This window comes from Palaemon carinicauda, chromosome 22, assembly GCF_036898095.1.
Source record: "Palaemon carinicauda isolate YSFRI2023 chromosome 22, ASM3689809v2, whole genome shotgun sequence".
Taxonomy (NCBI): Eukaryota; Metazoa; Arthropoda; class Malacostraca; order Decapoda; family Palaemonidae; genus Palaemon; species Palaemon carinicauda.
In genome coordinates this window covers 19,950,675-19,971,912 of record NC_090746.1, presented here as the reverse complement: position 1 = coordinate 19,971,912, position 21,238 = coordinate 19,950,675, and the positions used below count along the sequence as shown (strand labels likewise).

General features: G+C 41.4%; 1 protein-coding gene across 1 annotated transcript in view; it reads right to left on the bottom strand.

Moving 5' to 3' along the window:
* Window positions 1-21,238, bottom strand: part of LOC137616354 (uncharacterized) — a 335,573-nt gene that overhangs the window by 20,763 nt on the left and 293,572 nt on the right. The window contains exons 20-21 of the mRNA XM_068346014.1: window positions 7,579-7,703; window positions 3,753-3,906 (exon numbers count right to left, since the gene is read on the bottom strand). Of these exons, the coding sequence (XP_068202115.1) occupies window positions 3,753-3,906; window positions 7,579-7,703 (279 nt within the window). The remainder of the gene's footprint in view (window positions 1-3,752; window positions 3,907-7,578; window positions 7,704-21,238) is intronic.

Below are 21,238 nucleotides of genomic sequence, written 5' to 3'. Positions count from 1 at the left end.
ATATTCCGCCCATCTTTTCCTTGCCTTCCTCTCCTTTTAACAACCTTCCATTTCCATCTTTCATTGTTTCTTCAATTCTTAAACCAGCCTTCCTTACTCTCTTCACTTCTTTCCAAAACTTCTTATTCTCTTCATATGAATGACTCAATCCCTGACCCCACCTCAGGTCAGCTGCCCTTTTTGCCTCACTTACCTTGCACTTTACTTCCACATTTTTCTTTCTATATCTTTCATACTTCTCTACACTATTACTCTGCATCCATTCTTCAAAAACCCTCTTTTTCTCTTCCACTTTTACCTTCACTCCTTCATTCCACCATTCACTGCCCTTCCTCATGCTGCCTCCAACAAACTTCTTGCCACACACACTTGCAATCCCAACAAAATTTTCTTTTACTAACTTCCACTCCCCCTCTAAATTACCAGTTTCTCTTACTTTCACTTCGTCATATGCCATTTTCAACCTTTCTTGATATTTACTTTTTACCCCCGGTTTTATTAGCTCTTCAACCCTCACTAGCTCCCTTTTACATCCACCTACTCTATTCCCCCACTCCTTTGCTACAACTATTTTTTCTTTCGCCAAAAATTGATCAGACATACCTCTAAACACGTGCATGTCTTTCAATCTTCCAAACATTCTTTTAGTTATCAACACACACTCCATAACGCCCTTTCTACCACTCTTCCGTATACACGTTTTTAACTTTCTTTTTGCAAAAGCTAGAACTTATCACCATCTCTTGCTCAACACACATATCTACCAGTCTCTCCATACTTCCCAATGACACCTTCTACCTCTTCAGCACCCACTCTAGCATTCAAGTCACCCATGACAACTACATAATTCCTTCTACACACCTAGTTAATTCATTCCAGAACTCATTCCGCTCTTCTTCACTTTTCTCACAACCTGGCCCATATGCACTGACAAAAGCTCAACATTCCCTACCCAACCTAACCCTTACCCATATTAACCTAGATTATATCTCCTTCTATTCCACTACTTTACCTGTCATCCATTCACTCAGCAATAAAGCCATACTTCTCTTGCTCTTCCCCTTTCAATCCCAGACATTTCACCAAATATCACTTGTCCTTTCACTTTTATCTTTGTCTCACACAAAGCCAAAATATCCATCCTTCTATTTCCAAACATACTTCCAATCTCACATCTTTTACTCTCTATCGTACTACATCCACGCACATTCAAACACCCCAAAACTAGAGTGCGGGGAGCAGTCACTCTCCCCACAGCTCCACCTCTTTGATGTCTCACAGGATTATAATACAGGAGAGGCGGTTCCCAGCCCCCTCGTCCCGTCCTTTTTAGTCGCCTCTTACGACACGCAGGGATACGTTGGCACTATTCTAATTGTTTTTATGCCCCGGCGGCCACACTAAAATAAAAAATATTTCTAATGAAAAATTAATGGGGATGCAATAAACTTATTTGAAAAAAAAAAAATATGCCAACCCATTATTGTTATATCTCGATTAAAATCAAGCTAATACATCATTGAAATAAAAGCACATGTAATTATATTAAGATATTAACATTAAAATGGAAAATACTTTCAATAAAAATTAGTGAAAACTCATTAAACCTACTATAAAATATGCAAACCCATTGAACTTATAGATGGCTATTTTTATATCCCTATGTTTACCAGTATTTTGTCTCATATGCAGAATGATCTTGTGATCTTGAGCGTCTAGTCTATTTTGCGATCGTGATCTTCTCACTCATGAGCGTGAATGACGCGTCCTTGATTGTGAGCACGAATGTGAGTGTTTGCCTTGCGATCATCATGATCGCGAGTGGTTAACATGTGATTTTGAAAACGTAGCTTGTGATCATGAGCGTGTAGGTATTGATCGTGAGCGTGTACTGTAGCTATTGCTCGTGAGCGTGAAGCTCATGATCTTGAGCATGAGCGTGAACACTCAGCTCGTGATCAAGAAGAATGTCTCCTTGAAGACAAACGCATAGACCGTGATGACCTACGGTTTGTTTGCCATAAGTTTGTAGCGCTTGAATGAGAGCATCTTAGGAAGAAAGCTGAGATTGTGAGTGATCTCTTGATCTGATGAACACCGTAAATGACGTTCACAAGGCAAGCGCGAAGCTCATGAGGATGATCGTCCTCAAGGACGAGAAGGTGTAGTCTCTCATCCTGGCGATAAGCAAGCAGGTGGACCACTGGCCTTAGGAGGATTATCTTAGCCAACCTCAGCAGCTGGTGAGGGTAGCACGCGAGCTGGAACCTTTTCTGTGGGAAGAAGAAGGATTTGGGTTTGGGGACGATGTTGTCCCAAGATGGCGAGAGGGGACAGCGTCAGCAGGAGGCCGTTAAAGGGGTGAATAGGAAGTTATGTCGTCCGCGCGTGGAAGAGCGAAGAGAGGATGAAAGGTGGACCTCGCACATGTCCAGGGCGGAAGATATTGAAGCAATAGGGAACGGGTCTCTCCTCGCGCCGAGCTGAAGAAGTTGCAGAAGCATCTCCTTCGAAAGGGAACAGAAACCCCCAGGACGGCCAAGCCTGAAGAACATCTGCAAGGGAGAAAGGCTCCTTGGCAGCTAGAGGTGAAGATACTTCACTAAAGAAGCATCAACCCCCCAGTACCCCAAAAATACTCCTACTTGACCATTCCCTTGAGGAAGACAGGCAAGGAGGAGCTTCAGGAAGAGATCTAGGGGTACAAGAAGAAGTAGCCTGAGTTCTTTTCCCATTGGAGGAAGACTCCGGGGGAGAAGAGTCTCTTTTGGCTTTCTTCTTCCAGCACCGCCCAAATTTCTCCCACTGGGAGGCAGGCCACTCCCGACACTCGTCACAGAGCGCATACTGCTCACAACGATGCCCCTGGCAAGTTGGACACGGCAGATGGCAATTTGTGTTGAGAGAAGACACGAAGGTGCCATAAGAGCGACTTTCGCGGCCAGGACATGTTCACATGGGACCGTACAGAAGAAGGACCACAAATACCTGAAAAGAGAAAGAAAGCGTGTAAAGCAATGGTTGGTAAGTCTAATGGCTAAGCCTTGGGAAAGGGAGACAGCGGACACGTCCGATCTCTACCAGCCAAATAAGAAAAGTGAGGCAACTCTGCGAGCTGAGTGGAAACAGGTGGCTCACCCTCCTACCTTCCCACAACAGTCATTAGGTAGGGTTAAAAGAAAGAGCTGAAACACTCACAGCTGACTAAGAAATAGTCAAAAGCCAAAATATTCATTAGATATCAAATATGTGCAACAATAAGGTTATAGGAAAATAATCCCCCTATTTTATCCAGATATTTTAAGGGTAGCTGTCAGAGGATTTTATACACATGAATATCCACCATCTTTAAAATTTAAATATGTATATGTGGCGGAAAGTTAGTGACTGCACTGTTGATGGAGGTATGGCATAACTGCGACAAGGGAGGGCTTTGGATAACCTGATCTAAAGTGTCTTGATAAGATATAAGATATTAAAATTATCTGGCCAGGGTTCCTAATTACTGCAGTCTGTATTTTTTAAGGTATTATATTGATGTATAATATTTCCCTCAAAGAATCAGGTTACATTTGACAGATGCATTTGTTTTCAGTACTGTAAATATAAATTATAAGGATGAAAGTAAAAATCATCAAAACAAACTACAATATCCCATTTTTGAAACCTAATGAATTTAAATCTCAATAGTTTATGCAGTCACATTATACAACTACCTGTACTGTATATTATACAGACATGACAAAAAATACCTTTGGTACAAATTTTGGTGGACCTTTGGCAGATTTTGGGCTTCTATCATCTCGTTCGGCAGAATGCATTCGCTTGGAGTGCTCTCGCATCTTATCCTTTCTTTTAAAACTTTTCCCGCAGTCTGGGCATAAAAAATCTCTTCGGTCGGAATGACTGTAAAATAAAAGGAAACATGATAAAATGTCTCCTTCAATTTCAAGTAGTCACTTGAATTCTATAAGTTTCTACATTTCCTACCATAATATTCTTATAGCCTTCTAAATACATAGCCCACAATAAATAAGGGTGATAACCTGTCTACATATAATATCATTACCACTTTCAAGAGTTCACAATTAAAGCATTTACTAAATTAATGTTTTTGGCAATCAAAAGAATTAGAGAAAAGAACAGTACTGCATGAAATACATTTAAATTGGCAACAACAATTTCCCACCATACTTATAGGAATTACTATGGTCTTACTTCATCTAAAAGAATTAAGTGATCAAGAGGCTGTGTGTGTGTGTGTTTATTAGACATAAGGTTTGTTCACTTGTTTGTCATCACACCTTGCATGTGACTGACACTATGAAATGGATCATTCGAGTTTTGGGTATTTCATGGGATTGGAAATAGAGACTGCTGATGTAAGAACATGACGAATACTGCGTAGAATGGCAATAAATGGAAATAATGACAGTAGGCTAACGTTTACTTGTACAAAACGATGAACAATACTAATATGAAATATATAAGACATCAAGATTATATTATTTTGTAGAAAAAAAAAGTTGAGAAAAAATTTATAAAACATGAAAATGACAAATCTCATTGTGTCAACAATTTGCATTACTGGTAAGTTTTTGTCTCGTTGTGGGTGTGACTTGTAGTCAGAGGTGGAGAGGCTTTCTTTTTTATTTGAAAATAGATCTTACATAATCATGCATCAGGTCTAGAATCACAAGTATTTTGGTTGGTGGTGAGTAGAGATGTAAATATACTAAAGTAGACCTTACATAATCATAAATAAGGACTAGAATCTAAAAGTATTTCAGATGGTGGTAGGGCAAGATGTGATGATCCCTACGTCTTCAAGCTGGGGGTGTTAGGGGGGGGGGGGGTTGAGTAATGCCTCACATAGGGAATGTTGCCATTGGTTAGAGAGAGTGGTCTGATTATTGCAGGGTATAGCTCTTACATACTGTATTCAAATATAAAGGATAGAATCCCAGACTGTTGGTTAAATGAAGACAGGAAGAGGGGCTAACATTAGGGGGGGAGGAGATTTTTTAATGAAATTTCCCGAGTGTGAACTATGTGCTATTCTCTTTCATAACTTAGCTTGTAATAATAATAATAATGATGATGACATATCCTGACGTCACAGTGTATATTACCAGGCATGATTTGACGTATAATGATGTCATCGTAGCGAAGGTGTTGAATGTAAATGCAATGTCAACTGATGAAAATTACAAAGAATTTTTCCTTAAAAATAATATGAAAATTATCTCCCACTGTAATCCCCCCCCCCCCCACACACACACACACACACACACAATCATCATCCAAGGGTCAGCTATCCTGCCACCAACCTTCCATGACTGAAAAGCAAGTGAAAATGACTGGTGCCAGGAAAATAAGAACCAACAAGCCATGACCAATAACAATTTACAGTATCACTATAAAAGGAATGGAAGGCAGGATAAAATATTTCTATTGAAAGTTAAGTATGGAAATAATATTCTAATAAAAAAATATTTATTTCTATAAATCATACCTTTGAATAAGAAATGCTGATTAACACACTTCCCAGGCAGAGGGAAGAGGACACACAAACAAATTATAATCAACCAAATAGCTAATAGTATACAAATTAGCCAAATACCCTTATGAAAACATATGAACTACAATTAACCTCAACATCAACTCGGTCATTCTGTTGAACACATGTACATGACAAAATTATTGATAAATTCTGCATTACTCTCTAATTTAAAAATTCCTTTACCAAATGAATGACAAAGCCACAACTTTGACAAGTACTGTATAATGAACAACAGTAGGATTTGATACAATGGACATTAAACAAAGACTTTCTTCTATCTCAACAACATAGAAACGGCAGTTTCACTTTAAATTTGTGATATGATAGATATACATAAATAGATTGAATATGTTTTCACATTTTTATAACTCTCTCTTTAAATAATCATAATAAAAAAAGTTAGTTTTCTATTGAGCTGCTGTAAAAGCTTTTTCAAAAGAAAATTATTCACAAAATTAGGAGAAGAGAATAACCTATCTGATACCATGTGATTTACTTGAAAGTCAGTAAGGAAGACTCTTCCAATGTGGCTCCCACCAAACCAACCAAATTTAATGCCAGCAAGAGGTGGTTTGATAAATTTCCTAGGATGTTCAATTTTAAGAATGTGTTCCTGCCTGGAGAAGCTTGTTATGCTGTCAGGGAGATGTCCCAGACCATCATCGAGGAAGAGGGTTATTTGCACAAACAAATTTTCAGTATGGATAAGACTGGCCTCTTTTGGAAACGTATGCCATCATAGTCTTTCATTATAAAGGAAGAAGCCAGAACCCCTGAATTAATATGTGCGAAAATGTTGTGGGCTTTATGATAAAGCCAGTACATAATTCATGGTATGGATCAAGGCGTTAATAATCCTTCCAAGTCACTCTATACACAAAACTCCCTCCAAAACCTTGTAAAGGCTATGGACTGGATGATAACTTCTCACTCAAAGGGTACTGGTGTGGGTACACCATTGCAATGTGTGGCCGGAAGCAGTCATTGACTATAAAGGATTCTCTCCTAACGGCAGTAGATAAAGCAGTGAGGCTCATGAAACTGCTATGTAAATCAGTAAAGAGTATAGAGAATATCAAATTCAATTAACATTTAAATGCAGGAACATTTTTTTACATTCACTACCTAGTAACCTAGCAATAGCATGACCTTCTGATGGAAAACAGACAGACGTTGGGAATTAGCGGGAGGGTTGTGAGAAGTCTAAACGTAGCAATATTGGACTTGCAAACTCCTTCACTCTTAATACTCATCTGGTTCGTATAGTGGGGGACATAAAGTATTGCATCACTGGAAGCTCCCAAGACCTATGCTTCATCATCAAATGCGCCTTGGTTTTTTTTTTTTTTTTTGCAACTCTCTCTTTAACCCAACTTTAGCTAAATGAAGATGGGCATCCAACTTTTCATTATCAAGCTTTACAATAAGGGCAACGAATGAATAAAGAACAATTGGAGCTGCAGCAAGGCACATACGAGTGGGAATAAAGGTGTTAAAATATAACTTTTATTGTGTATTAAAAGACAACACCACCTTGAATTATCAACTGTAGGCATACTTGAGTAACAGAGACAGATTAATGATAAACCAACCACGAAATGATGGCTCATACACAGACACAGAAAATTAACACAAAACTGTACAAGAGTGTACACTTAAATAATGAACATGACCCCATTAAATATGAAGCTTTATTGACACTTATCTACTCTGGCAAAACCATTTTAACTCATTTCTCAGTGCATGACAGGTGGGTGGCAGCATAACTGCCCTGGGGAAGGAATGACAAACCTTTTTTTTATTGTTAATATTAAAAGTTTACAAACTGGCACTTTCAGTTAATAGCATTCTCTATTCTGAAGTAATGTTCATGAAAATGTAAAATACAAACAACTATTTAAATATATTGTGCAACTACAACTAAAGTAAGTTTTCTATCATATGGCATTGGGTATACTACAGTATTAGAACTTTTAATACTAAATATCAATATCTATAAAATTGTTATTACTTGCCTAAGCATGTGAATTTTCAACTTATCTACAGAAGGCATCTCTTTTCCACATATTGAACATGTGTGAGGCATTACAGCATGGTAGGACCGTATGTGACGTCGAATCTTACTATACGTCGGAAATACCTGAAATAAATTTTAAAAATATATTTTGATGCTGTGATGCACTATACAGTATTTATAATAAAACCAACCAAACAATAATAAATACTTACCACGCTTAAGTTTTCTTTTGGGCAGAATACCTGTAAAACTAAGGTTCCCTAAAAGGGCAGATACCAATACCCATTTGCAACAGATGCTGCAACACATGATTACCTCACTAATGCACTAAAACAAAAGTTTAGATATGTTGAGGTTATTCAATAGATACTACTGCTAAAGAGTTATGGGGTCTTTTGACTGGCCAGACAGTAGTATACTGGATCCTTCTCTCTGGTTACGGTTCATTTTCCCTTTGCCTACACACCAAATAGTCTCGCCTATTCTTTACACATCTACTCTGTCCTCATACACCTGACAGGGTAAAGCCCAAAACAGCTAGTAAACCAAAATAACTAGTATACCAAAACAAGCTTTGTTATTGGTTTATTTTTTACATGTGTCTACATCTCGTTGACGAATAAAACAAAGGAAACTTATAAAAAAAACCTTTAGTATCTTGGAACAAAAGCACACAGACTTACAGCCAAACACAATTACCTTTAGGGGTGACCGAGCTGGGTATATTCTTGGAATTCCATGCAACTTTTTTCTCTGGTATATTTAACAGTATTTATACATTTGAAATGGTGCGTTAAGGAGCATTTCACTGGGCGACACAGGTTCCTCGCCCAGAAATAGATTTTTCCTTCGTCAAAATCCCTTTTGTTTTCATGCTAATAATTGTTTAAACCTTTCTATCTTTGTAGTTATCATATTAGAAAACTCTAAGTTAGTGCAATTTAAATGGAGATGAAGATTTGACTACTACAAGAGGAGAAGCACTTTTACTAAATGAAAGAGAAGACATTTGTATTTACTTAACGTGTAACAATCAAAGCCTGTTGGAAACCTATTCAACATGGCTTTGCGATGGGACGTTTGATTCTCCTCTTTAAGGGAAGCACTTGTATATTATTCATGCCTTTGTTACAAATAACAAAACGCTAACTAGTAAAAAGGGTGAGCCAAGCTGAAGAATTTTTTTGAAAGACCACAATTTGAACCCAACCTCAATCCATGATGATTTCCTAAGAACCAACATTAATAGCATAAGACATTTGTAAAAGCCATTGTCTATCCCATTTTGGTCAATGTCTGTGGTGCAAAAGCCAGCCATTGTACTCACAATGCTGTTATACTGAAACCAGTAATGCATTCATCATAAAGCAATTATTGTTATTATTATCATTAAATTTTTGGGTCGACATAATGTCCTCTTCTAACGAATGTCGGCATTTTGACCGTCTATTTTATGTCCATCGACATTATGACCGGTGACATTATGTCCATCAGCATATCACCTGGCAAACATATGCTGATGATTTAGTGATTACTGCTGAAAATGAGGAAGAATTACAGAGGAGATTAAGTGGCAAGAGACTTTGGAAAGGGTTAAGTGGCAAGAGACTTTGGAAAGGGGTGGCTTGAGGGTAAATGTGGATAAGACTGAAGCTATGGTAAGCAGTAAGGAAGGTAGGGAAAGGATAGCTATACATGATAGTAGAGGAGCAGTTATAAAACAGGTAGAACAATTTAGATACTTGGGATCTACTATAAATCAGGAGGGATTATGTGAGGCTGTTGTTGAGACTAGGATAAAAGCAGCATGGGTTAAGTGGAGGCAGTTAGCAGGAGTGGTATGTGATAAGAAAATGCCAATCCAGGTAAAAGTCAAGATCTATAGCACATAAATAAGATCAGTGTTAATATAATGATCAGAAACTTTGGCTCAAGACAAAAGAGGAAGCAAAGCTTGAGAGAAGAGAGATGAGAATGGTAAGGTGGATTATGGGAATATCACTGCTTGAAAGATTGGAAAATGATGAAATAAGAAGAATGGCAGGTGTAGTTGAATGATTGGAAAATGATGAAATAAGAAGAATGGCAGATGTAGTTGTAAGATTAGAAAATGATGAAATAAGAAGAATGGCAGGTATAGCAAAGATTACAGAGATGATAAGAGTGTAACGACCGAGATTGTATGGGGATGTGGTGAGGATAGATGATGGAAAGGGAATGAGGAGGGCTTGGGAGGAACCTGTTAGGAGGAGAAGATCAAGAGGGAGGCAGAATTAGATGACGAGATAAGGTGAAGGATGATATAGAGAAAAGAGGTTTGGTGGAAGAGGATGCCTTTGATAGAAAGCATTGGAGAGGGTGTATCATGCAACAAATCCCTTAATGTAAGGATAATGGCGGGGAAGATGAAGATCTTTGACTGTTATGGCTAAGGTACAGGAAAATGATACAAAGGCTTCTTTTGTACTTTTGGTGATTTCAACGGTAACCACAGGGAGTGGTTAAGGGGAGCGATTCTGACCAATTTTAATAATGTTATAGTAGGGTCATTTCAAATTCAATCTCCTTTTTTGTTTCTAAACTAATTTTAATAATTTAAAAAGCATTTTAAAGATTATTTTATTAGCTAAATTTTATGGAATAGATTTTTTTATCAGTACAGTACTAATTTTTTTATAAGTATTTTTTCAAACCTATTGACAATGATTGTGAAGATTGCCAGTTTTCATATATAAAATTTGATCAATTTGCAAATCCCTTCTATAAATACTTAGAATTTAAAATTTCATCTCTTTTCATATATGAATGGTAAATATTCGTCCATATACAATGAAGGAGTTTCAATTTTCTCTGAAAATTTTCGGATGAGATTTTTGCCGTCAAGATTATTTTATATAAATTGTCTGATGAAATTTATTAGTAGTTAGTTTCGGGTCTTAGTAGTGTAGTAATAAATCACCACTGGGAAGCATAAAAGGCCATAATCATTATATTTCATAGTTATTTAGTAAGCAGTGGTGAGCACCACCCCCATCAAATTAAAAAATATATATGCTACATATACCAAATGCCTACATGTAAGACATTGGTAGCATAATATTTTCTTCTCTGCTAACTTTTTGGACAAATTTTACTCTCCTGGCATATTTACTTGTCTCTGATACAGTACTTCATCCATCTTTCATTATAAATATAACATCAAAAATTGTATTATATAAATGAGGAGACAACGAAATATTGGCTTCCAATATTCTTTTTTATTTTTTTGAGGATCACCTGAATATACTTTAGTATGCATAAGTACAGTATAGGCTTTTAGTGGTAATTTCCCTTAACATTGGAGTAATCCCCAGTGTAGAGGGAAATTACACTCAAATTATTTACTAAGCAGTGGTGAGCCCTTCCCTCAAATCTCAAAATATATATGTTATATGTACCAAATGCCCACATAAGTAAGACAGTACTAGCATAATATATTCATGTCTGAGTGTGTTCTGGGCAAATTTTACGCTTTAGGCATATCTAGATACCGTCTCAATGGTTAAGGAGGTGTAGACCAAAATTGCATTTTCCATTATTCTTTATAAAGACAGCTAATTTTTTAGCTCCTAAGTTGTCTGTTACTCTCTTCAATTTAGCAAGAATTTTTTTTTTTTTTTGCACTTGTTGGAGAAATGATGAATACTCCATTAGGTAAATGTGTCTGTAGTAGCTCTAGCCCTGCTAATTATGGGGCAGTTTCATTAACTCTCAGATTATCTATAGATTTTAAATTGGTACGGTGAAGGTAATAAAATTCTCAGTTTGAAATTTGGCTTTCAAAAAGGTCTTGGAGCATATGATACCCTTTTTACAATTTCCAGCGCTGTCAAGGAATCCTTTAATTGTAGTCAGGAAGTTCGTATGATTGGTCTTGATTTCAGTGCGGCATTTGACCATGTTAACATGAGGCCCTTGTTTTTAAACTCAAACAGTTGAGAATAAATGGGTCCTTTCTCAGCATCATTATTGAATTTTTAAATAATATAGAGTTATTGTTGATGGGAGTGAATATAGGAATGTGATATCTGGTATTCCTCAGGGTAATATTCTTGGTCCATTATTTTCATAATGTATCCACATGAGTAAGATATGTATGTGGTTTGGCATAGAAACCAAGTTGTTGCATATGCAGATGATGCTAATCTCTCTTTGCATCAATTCCATCTCCTGAGTGTAGATCTGGGGCTGCCAAATCCCTTAATAGAGATCCAGCTAAAATTAGAGCATGGTGTAAATTATAAGGCATAAATTGAACCATAACAAAACTCAAAAAAATGATTGCGAGGAGGTTGAGGATAGTGGCTCCCAAACATCCAGATCTCTCTGCATTGAAAATTTATCTTTAACTATACAGTACGCAACTCGTTTAAAATTTTAGGTGGGATTCTTGATTTGCAAATTCACTTTTGAGAAACACATTCGGTCTGTTTCTTCTTCAATTACAAAAAAAATTGGCTTGTTAAAAGGTGATCAATATATTCTGAAGAATTTATTTTTCATTCTTTCATTCAACCTTGTTTTGAGTACTGTTCTCCTGTCTGTTCTTCAGCTGCTGAATCTCGGATCTTCCCAGACTATGCCATCCTGTATGTAGTACTAGGTAGGTTGTTAGTTTGAAGTCTTGCTTTTTCCATCATAATGGTCAACACTACACAATATTCTAGAAATTTTATTCCAACTGTGACCAAATTGTATAGTGATGTTCCTAACCAGGCAGTTGAATTGCTAGAACTTCAGAAATTCAAAATTGTAGTTAATTTCTTTTATATTGAATAGGTGACATAAGTCTCTCTTTATAGTTTATATAAGAAAGATATGTTTTAATGCTGTTACTGTTCTTAAAATATTTTATTACTTTTTCATTACTGCTCTTGTAGTTTATTTTCTTTCCTCACTGGGCTAATTTTTCTTGATGGAGCCCTTGGGCTTAAAACATCCCGCTTTTCCAAATAAGATTTGTAGCCTAACTATTAATAATAATAGGTTCAAACTTTCAATGTATGATTTATGTTGAACAGGCTGACATGAGTCTTCCTTCATAACTTATATATGACACACCTATTAATACTGTTACTGATCATCTTCTTCTTTGTCTGCATCTTTTCCCACTTTTATGTGGGGTCGATGTTTCTGACCAGCTTTCTCCATCTACCTCTGTCCCACACTTCATCACCGGTTAATCCCTTTGATCGAAGGTCATCCCTGATACAGTCCATCCACCTTCGCTTTGGTCTCCCTCTCCTTCTCGTTCCCTGTACCTCCATTTCCATCACCCTCCTCCCAATATACTGTTCATCTCTTCTCATGATATGACCATACCACCTCAGTTACTTTCTTGGATCTTATCTGATAGTTTTATAACTCCTGTGGTACCCCTAATTACTTCATTCCGTATCTTATCTCTTCTTGTCACCCCATACATCCATCTCAACATTCTCTTCTCGGCCACATCCAGTTTCTTCTCTTCTGTCTTCTTTATTGCCCACGTCTTTGCTCCATACATCATTGCCGGTCTCACAACAGTCCTTTGTACTTTACCTTTCAACTTAACCCCTATTTTCCTGTCACATAGTACTCCATGCACTTTTTTCCAATTCTTCCATCCTGCTTGGATTCTGTGGTTTATTTCTGCCCCCAGATCACCATCCTCTGCAACTGTTGATCCTAAATGCCTGAAATTTTCAACTCTTTACAATTTCTCTCCTCTCTCCTTGTAAATTAACTTCCCCATTCTCCGAATTTTTCAATCTCAAATTCTCTGTCTAAACCTGCTGATCTTCAATCCTCTATTTTCCATTTCTCTTCTCCACTCCTCCAGTTTCTCTTCTACTACCTCTCGCCTAGTGCTACACAGTATAACATCAACAGCAAAAAGCATACACCAAGGAGACCGATCTCTAATACCTTGTGTTACTACATCTATGACCAGATCAAATAGGTAAGGGCTCAATGCAGAAGTCCTAATTTACTGGGAAACTTTCTGTTAGGCCTATACTGCTCTTATTATTTGCTTCTGCCCTCTCATATATATCTTGGGTGATTCTTACGTATTTCTCAGGGACTCCCTTTTCTCTCATACATCTCCACAGCTCCTGACGTGGTACTCGATCGTATGCCTTCTCCATGTCAATAAAGACCATATGTAATCCTTTCTGTTTCTCCCGATATTTTTCTATCATCTGCCTCAAAGCAAATATTGCTTCTACAGTCCCTCTTCCAGGCATGAATCCAAATTGTTCCTTACCAATTGTTGTTTCATCTCTGAGTCTCTTCTCAATGATCTTCTCCCATATTTTCATTGTATGGCTTACCAACTTTATGTCTCTGTAGTTGCCACATTTGTGGATGTCTCCCTTCCCCTTATAGATAGGAATGATTAGGCTTCGCCATTCCTCTGGCATCTTTTCCTGATTGAAGATTTTCTGCGTCAGGTCTCACAAGATATCTATGCCTTCCTCTCCAAGACTCTTCCATACCTCTACTGGTATATTATCCGGTCCTACAGCTTTACTATTTTTCATCTTCTTTACTGCTTGTTCTGCTTCTCTTCTAGTCACTCCTATGGTAACTGCCTGATTTGGGAGTCCATCGAAAGCATGAAGTCGTACTGCCTGATAACTAACAGCACAGTGCGAACTGTTAGCATCTTGAACGCTTGAACGCAGTTTGCTGAATAAACTTGTTCAATGGTGAAAGGTCGATGATCGGTCTCCCTCCTGGTGACTGATCATGTACGACTTCTAGCGCACCTTTCTCCAACGTTTACTGGACCTCCGACTCCAAGCCCAGAGTCTTCAGGGATGTTGGAGCGTATGTGTGGAACGCTATTGGAGTGGAGGATAGGGGTGTCCGATGAAGCACGAATGGGAGCTTGTACCCTTCGCAAAGGGTCGACACTACCCATTCCTCATCTCCGAGGTGCTGCCACATCGCCCAATGGCGTGATAGGCATCCTCCTACCCTTGGCAGCTTGGGAAAGGGAAAGCCAATCTCACCGTTTCCCTTTCCCTTGCATGCCCCTGTTCTTTCCCCGAAGTGGAGGAGCTCCCGAGGGAGGCTGAAAGGTCTGTATGGGGGCAGAACCCTTCTGAACAGGAGCAGGTCTCGGCTGCACAGGAGCACGACCAGGGGTACCCTTGCTACTTCCCGTGGGCTTGGCCTGACTCGGCCTGGCTGCGGACGGTTTTGCGGGACCAGGTCCCTTGAAACTCGCAGCCTGCGCCGGGTGGATAACGGAGTCCTTCGAGTCGAGGCGCCATTTGTCCCGCGCGGCCCAAACTTCCTCTGGTGGAAAGAGAGAAGTTGCAGCTCTAATAGGAGTGTTCCTGAGTGCCAGGGCCTCTCCTGGACCAATCTGTATCGCCAAACGAGGGATCAGATTTGCATACTGGGTAGCAAGCTGGTCCAAGAGAAAAGCAACAGCTTTCCCACCAGACAAAGATAGGTTCCTGTACTGCTCCATGTGTTCGGGGGTAGCGAGGTTGGTGTCACGCGTGAACACTGTGGCCGTACCACACCAGTGGTCGAGCCACGAAGCAGCCTTGAGAGCAGCTACAGAGATGGACTCCACAGTTGAAATCTCAGAAGCCGAGAAGGCCATTCTCTGCGATTTCAAGCTCTTGACCGAGGAACCCACAGCAAGCGCTCCGACCGCGGGGTCGAGAGGGAGAGAACAAGACATAGAAGACTCTGTGACATAGACCCTCTTCTATCGCTGGAGTGGTTGAGGGAGAAGCTTGTTCGAACCTTGGCTCCTAAGCGAGTCAACAGGTCCTGCGATCTGGTCACTCACTCAGTACAATGCTCGAGCAGCCTGTCTCAACCAGGGTAGTGTGAGGGTCCGTGAACTGCCTTCGGGAGCTCCCCATAGAATCTCCAAGGCTGTACACTTATCTCAGACACTACCTCAGGAGGAGCCCTGAGGCCATTAATCTCACGCATGGGGTTAATGACCTCTAGGAACGGCGACTCCACCTCGGGACCTTCCGTCTCCACGGCCGGTGAAGGCCGTGGAAGTGGTTGATCCCTCAGTCCCGCTACATCCGTAGGTGTAATGGAAGCGACATGCTGCACGAGTGATGACATCCCCCATGAATACCCTCCCTCTGGTCCTAGGACTGAAACAGGCGTGTATTCAGGAGTCAAGGAAGGACTCTGGCAGGGTTTATCCCCGACAGAATGAATCGAGGATCCTACTGCAACCGAGTGCGTGACTGGTCGCTGCGAGCCCCACGAAGCTCCGGAAGGAGCTCGAGCGCAAGCGGGGTCGCTGGGAACTGCAGCACTCACACCAGGAGGTGTAGACAGGTTAGTCGCGCGAGTGGGGCGCGCGGCCTCACCTGTTACATGGCCAGAGAGTACGGGGGTTGCCCCGGTATCTCGCACGGCTACTGTGCGCGAGAGCTAGCCTGGTTGTGCACGACCGGCCCCCATGCCGCGGGCTGAGCAGCGAGGTGGCTCCATGCCGGGCCCGAGTCGTGCGAGTCGAGTGCATGGCTGTCTGGCACTGCTCCCTACTCATGCGACACATGAGTCGCTGAGTCGGCCCACGTGGCTACCCCTGTGGAGGTAGTCGTGCATACCGCGGATTCTTCACGAGAGACCACAGCTGAGATTTCTCGTGCGGAAGCCAGGACTCTCCTTTCCCCGCTCAAGAGCAGTTAAATTTGAGTCTGAGCAGTAGATCGGGGGCCCGAGGACTCTGTCCCCATGCTCTGGAAGACAATACCTACCCCCTCCAGCGCGGTTGTCGTGCATGGAGGCCTTGCGCGAGATTCGCCGTGAACAATCCCACTAATGCGGGCAACACGGGAATCTCGCACATCGCCCTCATTGTCCGGAGGAGAAGAGGTGTCTCGTGGCACCATGTCCCTTCGACTGCGACTGGGCTTCCTGGCCTTCTTCGCTTTCCTCTTCTTCCCCTTCCTCTTTCCCCTGGGGGAGAAGAGTCAAAGTCAGAAGATGAAGACGAAGGGGAGGAGGAACTAGAAGAGGAATACCGCCCAGGCTTCCTCTTCTCGTGCCCCCTTCCGAGGTACTGGAACGTTGGTCGAGGCAACAGCAGACGAAACTGGACCAGGATGAACAACCTGAGCCATGTCTGTAGGAAGAGCCATGGTCGGTGATATGGTGAACCTGAAAAACATATTGTATCAGCAGGAGTTTGGCAGATTTTAATTTTAACTGCTTATCAGCAGGAAATTTGACAGATTTTAATTTTAACTGACTTGCGGGCGAAACTGTAAAGGGTTTGCCATTAGTCGTTAAAGAAATCTCAATGATTAAAACCTTACTCTCCCTTGTTTTAACAGGGAGTCCTTCAATTATTTTACCCTTGGAAAAAGTTTTCATTTTGCCAGGAACAAATGCTTTATCAGGTACATAGTCAACAACAACAGGGGCATCAGTGAAAATGGGAGTCTATAAAGTTATAACCCAGGGTTGCCAGGTTCCTAAGTGAGAAAAGGCTAACTTTGATCAACTGCAGCTTTAAGAAGTTAAAAAAGGCCAAAGGTATAGCCTTTAAGGCCAACCGATTTCAAATAAAAAAGGCCACATTTCATGTCTTTAGTAGCTGAAAAAAGGCCAACCTGGCAACCCTGTTACAAACTCAAATTACATTCATGTGTTCATCAATAATCGTATCATTCAAATTGACGTTGTTGAAGCTCGTCCGCCATATTTAAACGGCGTGTTAACAAATTTAAGTCGAGCTTACCTGATAATCCAAGAGACGCCCAAAATCCCCCTTCTTACCAGGTAACATGTCGTCATCGGTATCAGACTGTCCAACAATCCGACAGGTGTCTCTCGGTATTGCCTAAATAGTGGGACTGCTAAGGTCAAACCGCTCCCCCGGCAAAACCCAAGAAAACCCCGACGGGCTGTGAATCCGGGCTTCCCAAAATGGTGGCCAGGATTCACACTACGCAAGGAGAACCTCGAGAGCAGGTTTTCCCCTGCATGTCGAGCAGAGCGTGTGCGGGTCTACAGAAGGTGATGAAAGCCACCCACTGCAACGCCTGCCACAGCCTGCACAACATCGCATTTTTAAAGAGTAACTTTCTCCTTCATAACAATGACCAATCACTAGTACACAAGCACAAGAGAAGGCAAAGGCCTGCAGCGTAGAGAAGGGAGAGTAGCACAACCATCCACATTGAGCCGAAGCGAGTGAATGGTGAAAGCGGGTTGGTGGTGGGGGAAGGGCGGGGGCGGAGCTAAGCTCTGCCCCATACCGCCAGCCAACCAATCAGCACACCTGCATGGTTTTTCTTTCTCTTTGGCTGTTTCAGCTGAACTGAAGCGAATTCCTATATTAAATGATTACGAGGTTTGTATATCACGTAGGAATAAAGTACAGTATTCTCTAATAGCTGTCATAAAACTATTTGTCAGTAGTAATGGACTTTAATTCATAAAGAAATGTAATGAAAATATCTGTGTTTCCTTTGACACAAGAAGTATTCTATAATGTATAAGGTACAGTATATGATAAAAAAAAAAAAAACTAGAAACAGAGAGAGAGAGAGAGAGAGAGAGAGAAGAGGAGAGAGAGAGAGAGAGAGAGAGAGAGAGAGAGGAGAGAGAGAGAGAGAGAGAGTGAGTCTTTTTTCTTATCACTAAAATGAAAATTTATATTTTTCATCATAAATTTTATATCAAACATTACTTAACATACTGCTGTAAAATGTTATTTTCATTAGTAAAATAAATTTTTGAATATACTTACCTGATGATCATGTAGCTGTCAACTCCGTTGCCCCGACAGAAATCTATGGTCGGGATACGCCAGCGATCGCTTATACAGGTGGGGGTGTACTCACCAGCGCCATCTGTGGTCAGGTACTCCAGTACTTTCTTGTCAACAAGACCTCAATTTTCTCCTCGGTCCACTGGTTCTCTATGGGGAGGAAGGGCGGGTCATTTAAATCATGATCATCGGGTAAGTATATTCAAAAATTTATTTTACTAATGAAAATAAAATTTTTCAAAATTAATCTTACCCGATGATCATGTAGCTGATTCACACCCAGGGTGGTGGGTGGAGACCAGTATACATGTTAACAAAGAAGCTAAGTATCCCGTATTTCATTTTTATTAGTTATTCAAAATAACAATAAAAAATAAATAAGTAAGTACCTGGTAAGGAAGTCGACTTGAACCATTACTCTGCCTTTAATAAGTACGTCTTCCTTACTGAGCGTAGCGGTCCTCTTAGGATGCTGAACGACTCTTAGGTGGCTGAAGTATAAAGGGCTGCAACCCATACTAAAGGACCTCATCACAACCTCTAACCTAGGCGCTTCTCAAGAAAGAATTGACCACCCGCCAAATCAACCAGGATGCGGAAGGCTTCTTAGCCGACCGTACAACCCAAAAACAACAATAAAAGCAATCAAGAGAAAGGTTAAAAATGTTATGGGATTATGGGAATGTAGTGGCTGAGCCCTCACCTACTACTGCACTCGCTGCTACGAATGGTCCCAGGGTGTAGCAGTTCTCGTAAAGAGACTGGACATCTTTGAGATAGAATGATGCGAACACTGACTTGCTTCTCCAATAGGTTGCATCCATAACACTCTGCAGAGAACGGTTCTGTTTGAAGGCCACTGAAGTAGCCACAGCTCTCACTTCATGTGTCCTTACCTTCAGTAAAGCAAGGTCTTCTTCCTTCATATGAGAATGAGCTTCTCTAATCAGAAGCCTGATGTAGTAAGAAACTGCGTTCTTAGACATTGGTAGCGAAGGCTTCTTAACAGCACACCATAAGGCTTCTGATTGTCCTCGTAAAGGTTTTGACCTTTTCAGATAGTACCTAAAAGCTCTGACTGGGCAAAGTACTCTCTCCAGTTCGTTACCCACCAACTTGGATAGGCTAGGGATCTCGAACGATTTAGGCCAAGGACGTGAAGGAAGCTCGTTTTTAGCCAAAAAACCGAGCTGCAAGGAACATGTAGCCGTTTCCGATGTGAAACCTATGTTCCTGCTGAAGGCGTGGATCTCACTTACTCTCTTAGCTGTTGCTAGGCATACTAGGAAAAGAGTTTTTAATGTGAGGTCCTTGAAAGAGGCTGATTGGAGCGGTTCAAATCTAGATGACATCAGGAACCTTAGGACCACGTCTAGATTCCAGCCTGGAGTGGACAACCGACGTTCCTTAGAGGTCTCAAAAGACCTAAGGATGTCCTGCAGATCTTTGTTGGAGGAAAGATCCAAGCCTCTGTGGCGGAAAACCGCTGCCAACATACTTCTATAACCCTTGATCGTAGGAGCTGATAGGGATCTAACGTTCCTTAGATGTAACAGGAAGTCAGCAATCTGGGTTACAGTGGTACTGGTTGAGGAAACTGCATTGGCCTTGCACCAGGTTCTGAAGACTTCCCATTTAGATTGATAGACTCTGAGAGTGGATGTCCTCCTAGCTCTAGCAATCGCTCTGGCTGCCTCCTTCGAAAAGCCTCTAGCTCTTGAGAGTCTTTCGATAGTCTGAAGGCAGTCAGACGAAGAGCGTGGAGGCTTGGGTGTACCTTCTTTACGTGAGGTTGACGCAGAAGGTCCACTCTTAGAGGAAGAATCTTGGGAACGTCGACCAGCCATTGCAGTACCTCTGTGAACCATTCTCTCGCGGGCCAGAGGGGAGCAACCAACGTCAGCCGTGTCCCTTTGTGAGAGGCGAATTTCTGAAGTACCCTGTTGACAATCTTGAACGGCGGGAATGCATACAGGTCGAGATGGGACCAATCCAGCAGAAAAGCATCCACGTGAACTGCTGCCGGGTCTGGAATCGGAGAACAATACAATGGGAGCCTCTTGGTCATCGAGGTAGCGAAAAGATCTATGGTTGGCTGACCCCACAGGGACCAAAGTCTGCTGCAAACATTCTTGTGAAGGGTCCACTCTGTGGGGATGACCTGACCCTTCCGGCTGAGGCGATCTGCCATGACATTCATATCGCCCTGAATGAACCTCGTTACCAGCGTGAGCCTTCGATCTTTTGACCAAATGAGGAGGTCCCTTGCGATCTCGAACAACTTCCTCGAATGAGTCCCCCCCTGCTTGGAGATGTAAGCCTAGGCTGTGGTGTTGTCGGAGTTCACCTCCACCACCTTGTTTAGCTGGAGGGACTTGAAGTTCATTAAGGCCAGATGAACCGCCAACAACTCCTTGCAATTGATGTGGAGTGTTCTTTGTTCCCGATTCCATGTTCCCGAGCATTCCTGTCCGTCCAATGTCGCACCCTAGCCCGAGTCTGATGCGTCCGAGAAGAGATGGTGGTCGGGGGTCTGAACAGCTAACGAAAGACCTTCCTTGAGAAGAATGCTGTTCTTCCACCACGTTAGAGTAGACCTCATCTCTTCGGAAACAGGAATTGAGACCGTCTCTAGCGTCATGTCCTTGATCCAGTGAGCAGCCAGATGATACTGAAGGGGGCGGAGGTGGAGTCTCCCTAACTCGATGAACAGGGCCAGCGATGAAAGTGTCCCTGTTAGACTCATCCACTGCCTTACTGAGCATCGGCTCCTTCTCAGCATGCTCAGGATGCACTCTAGGGCTTGGTTGATCCTTGGGGCCGACGGAAAAGCCCGAAAAGCTCGACTCTGAATCTCCATACC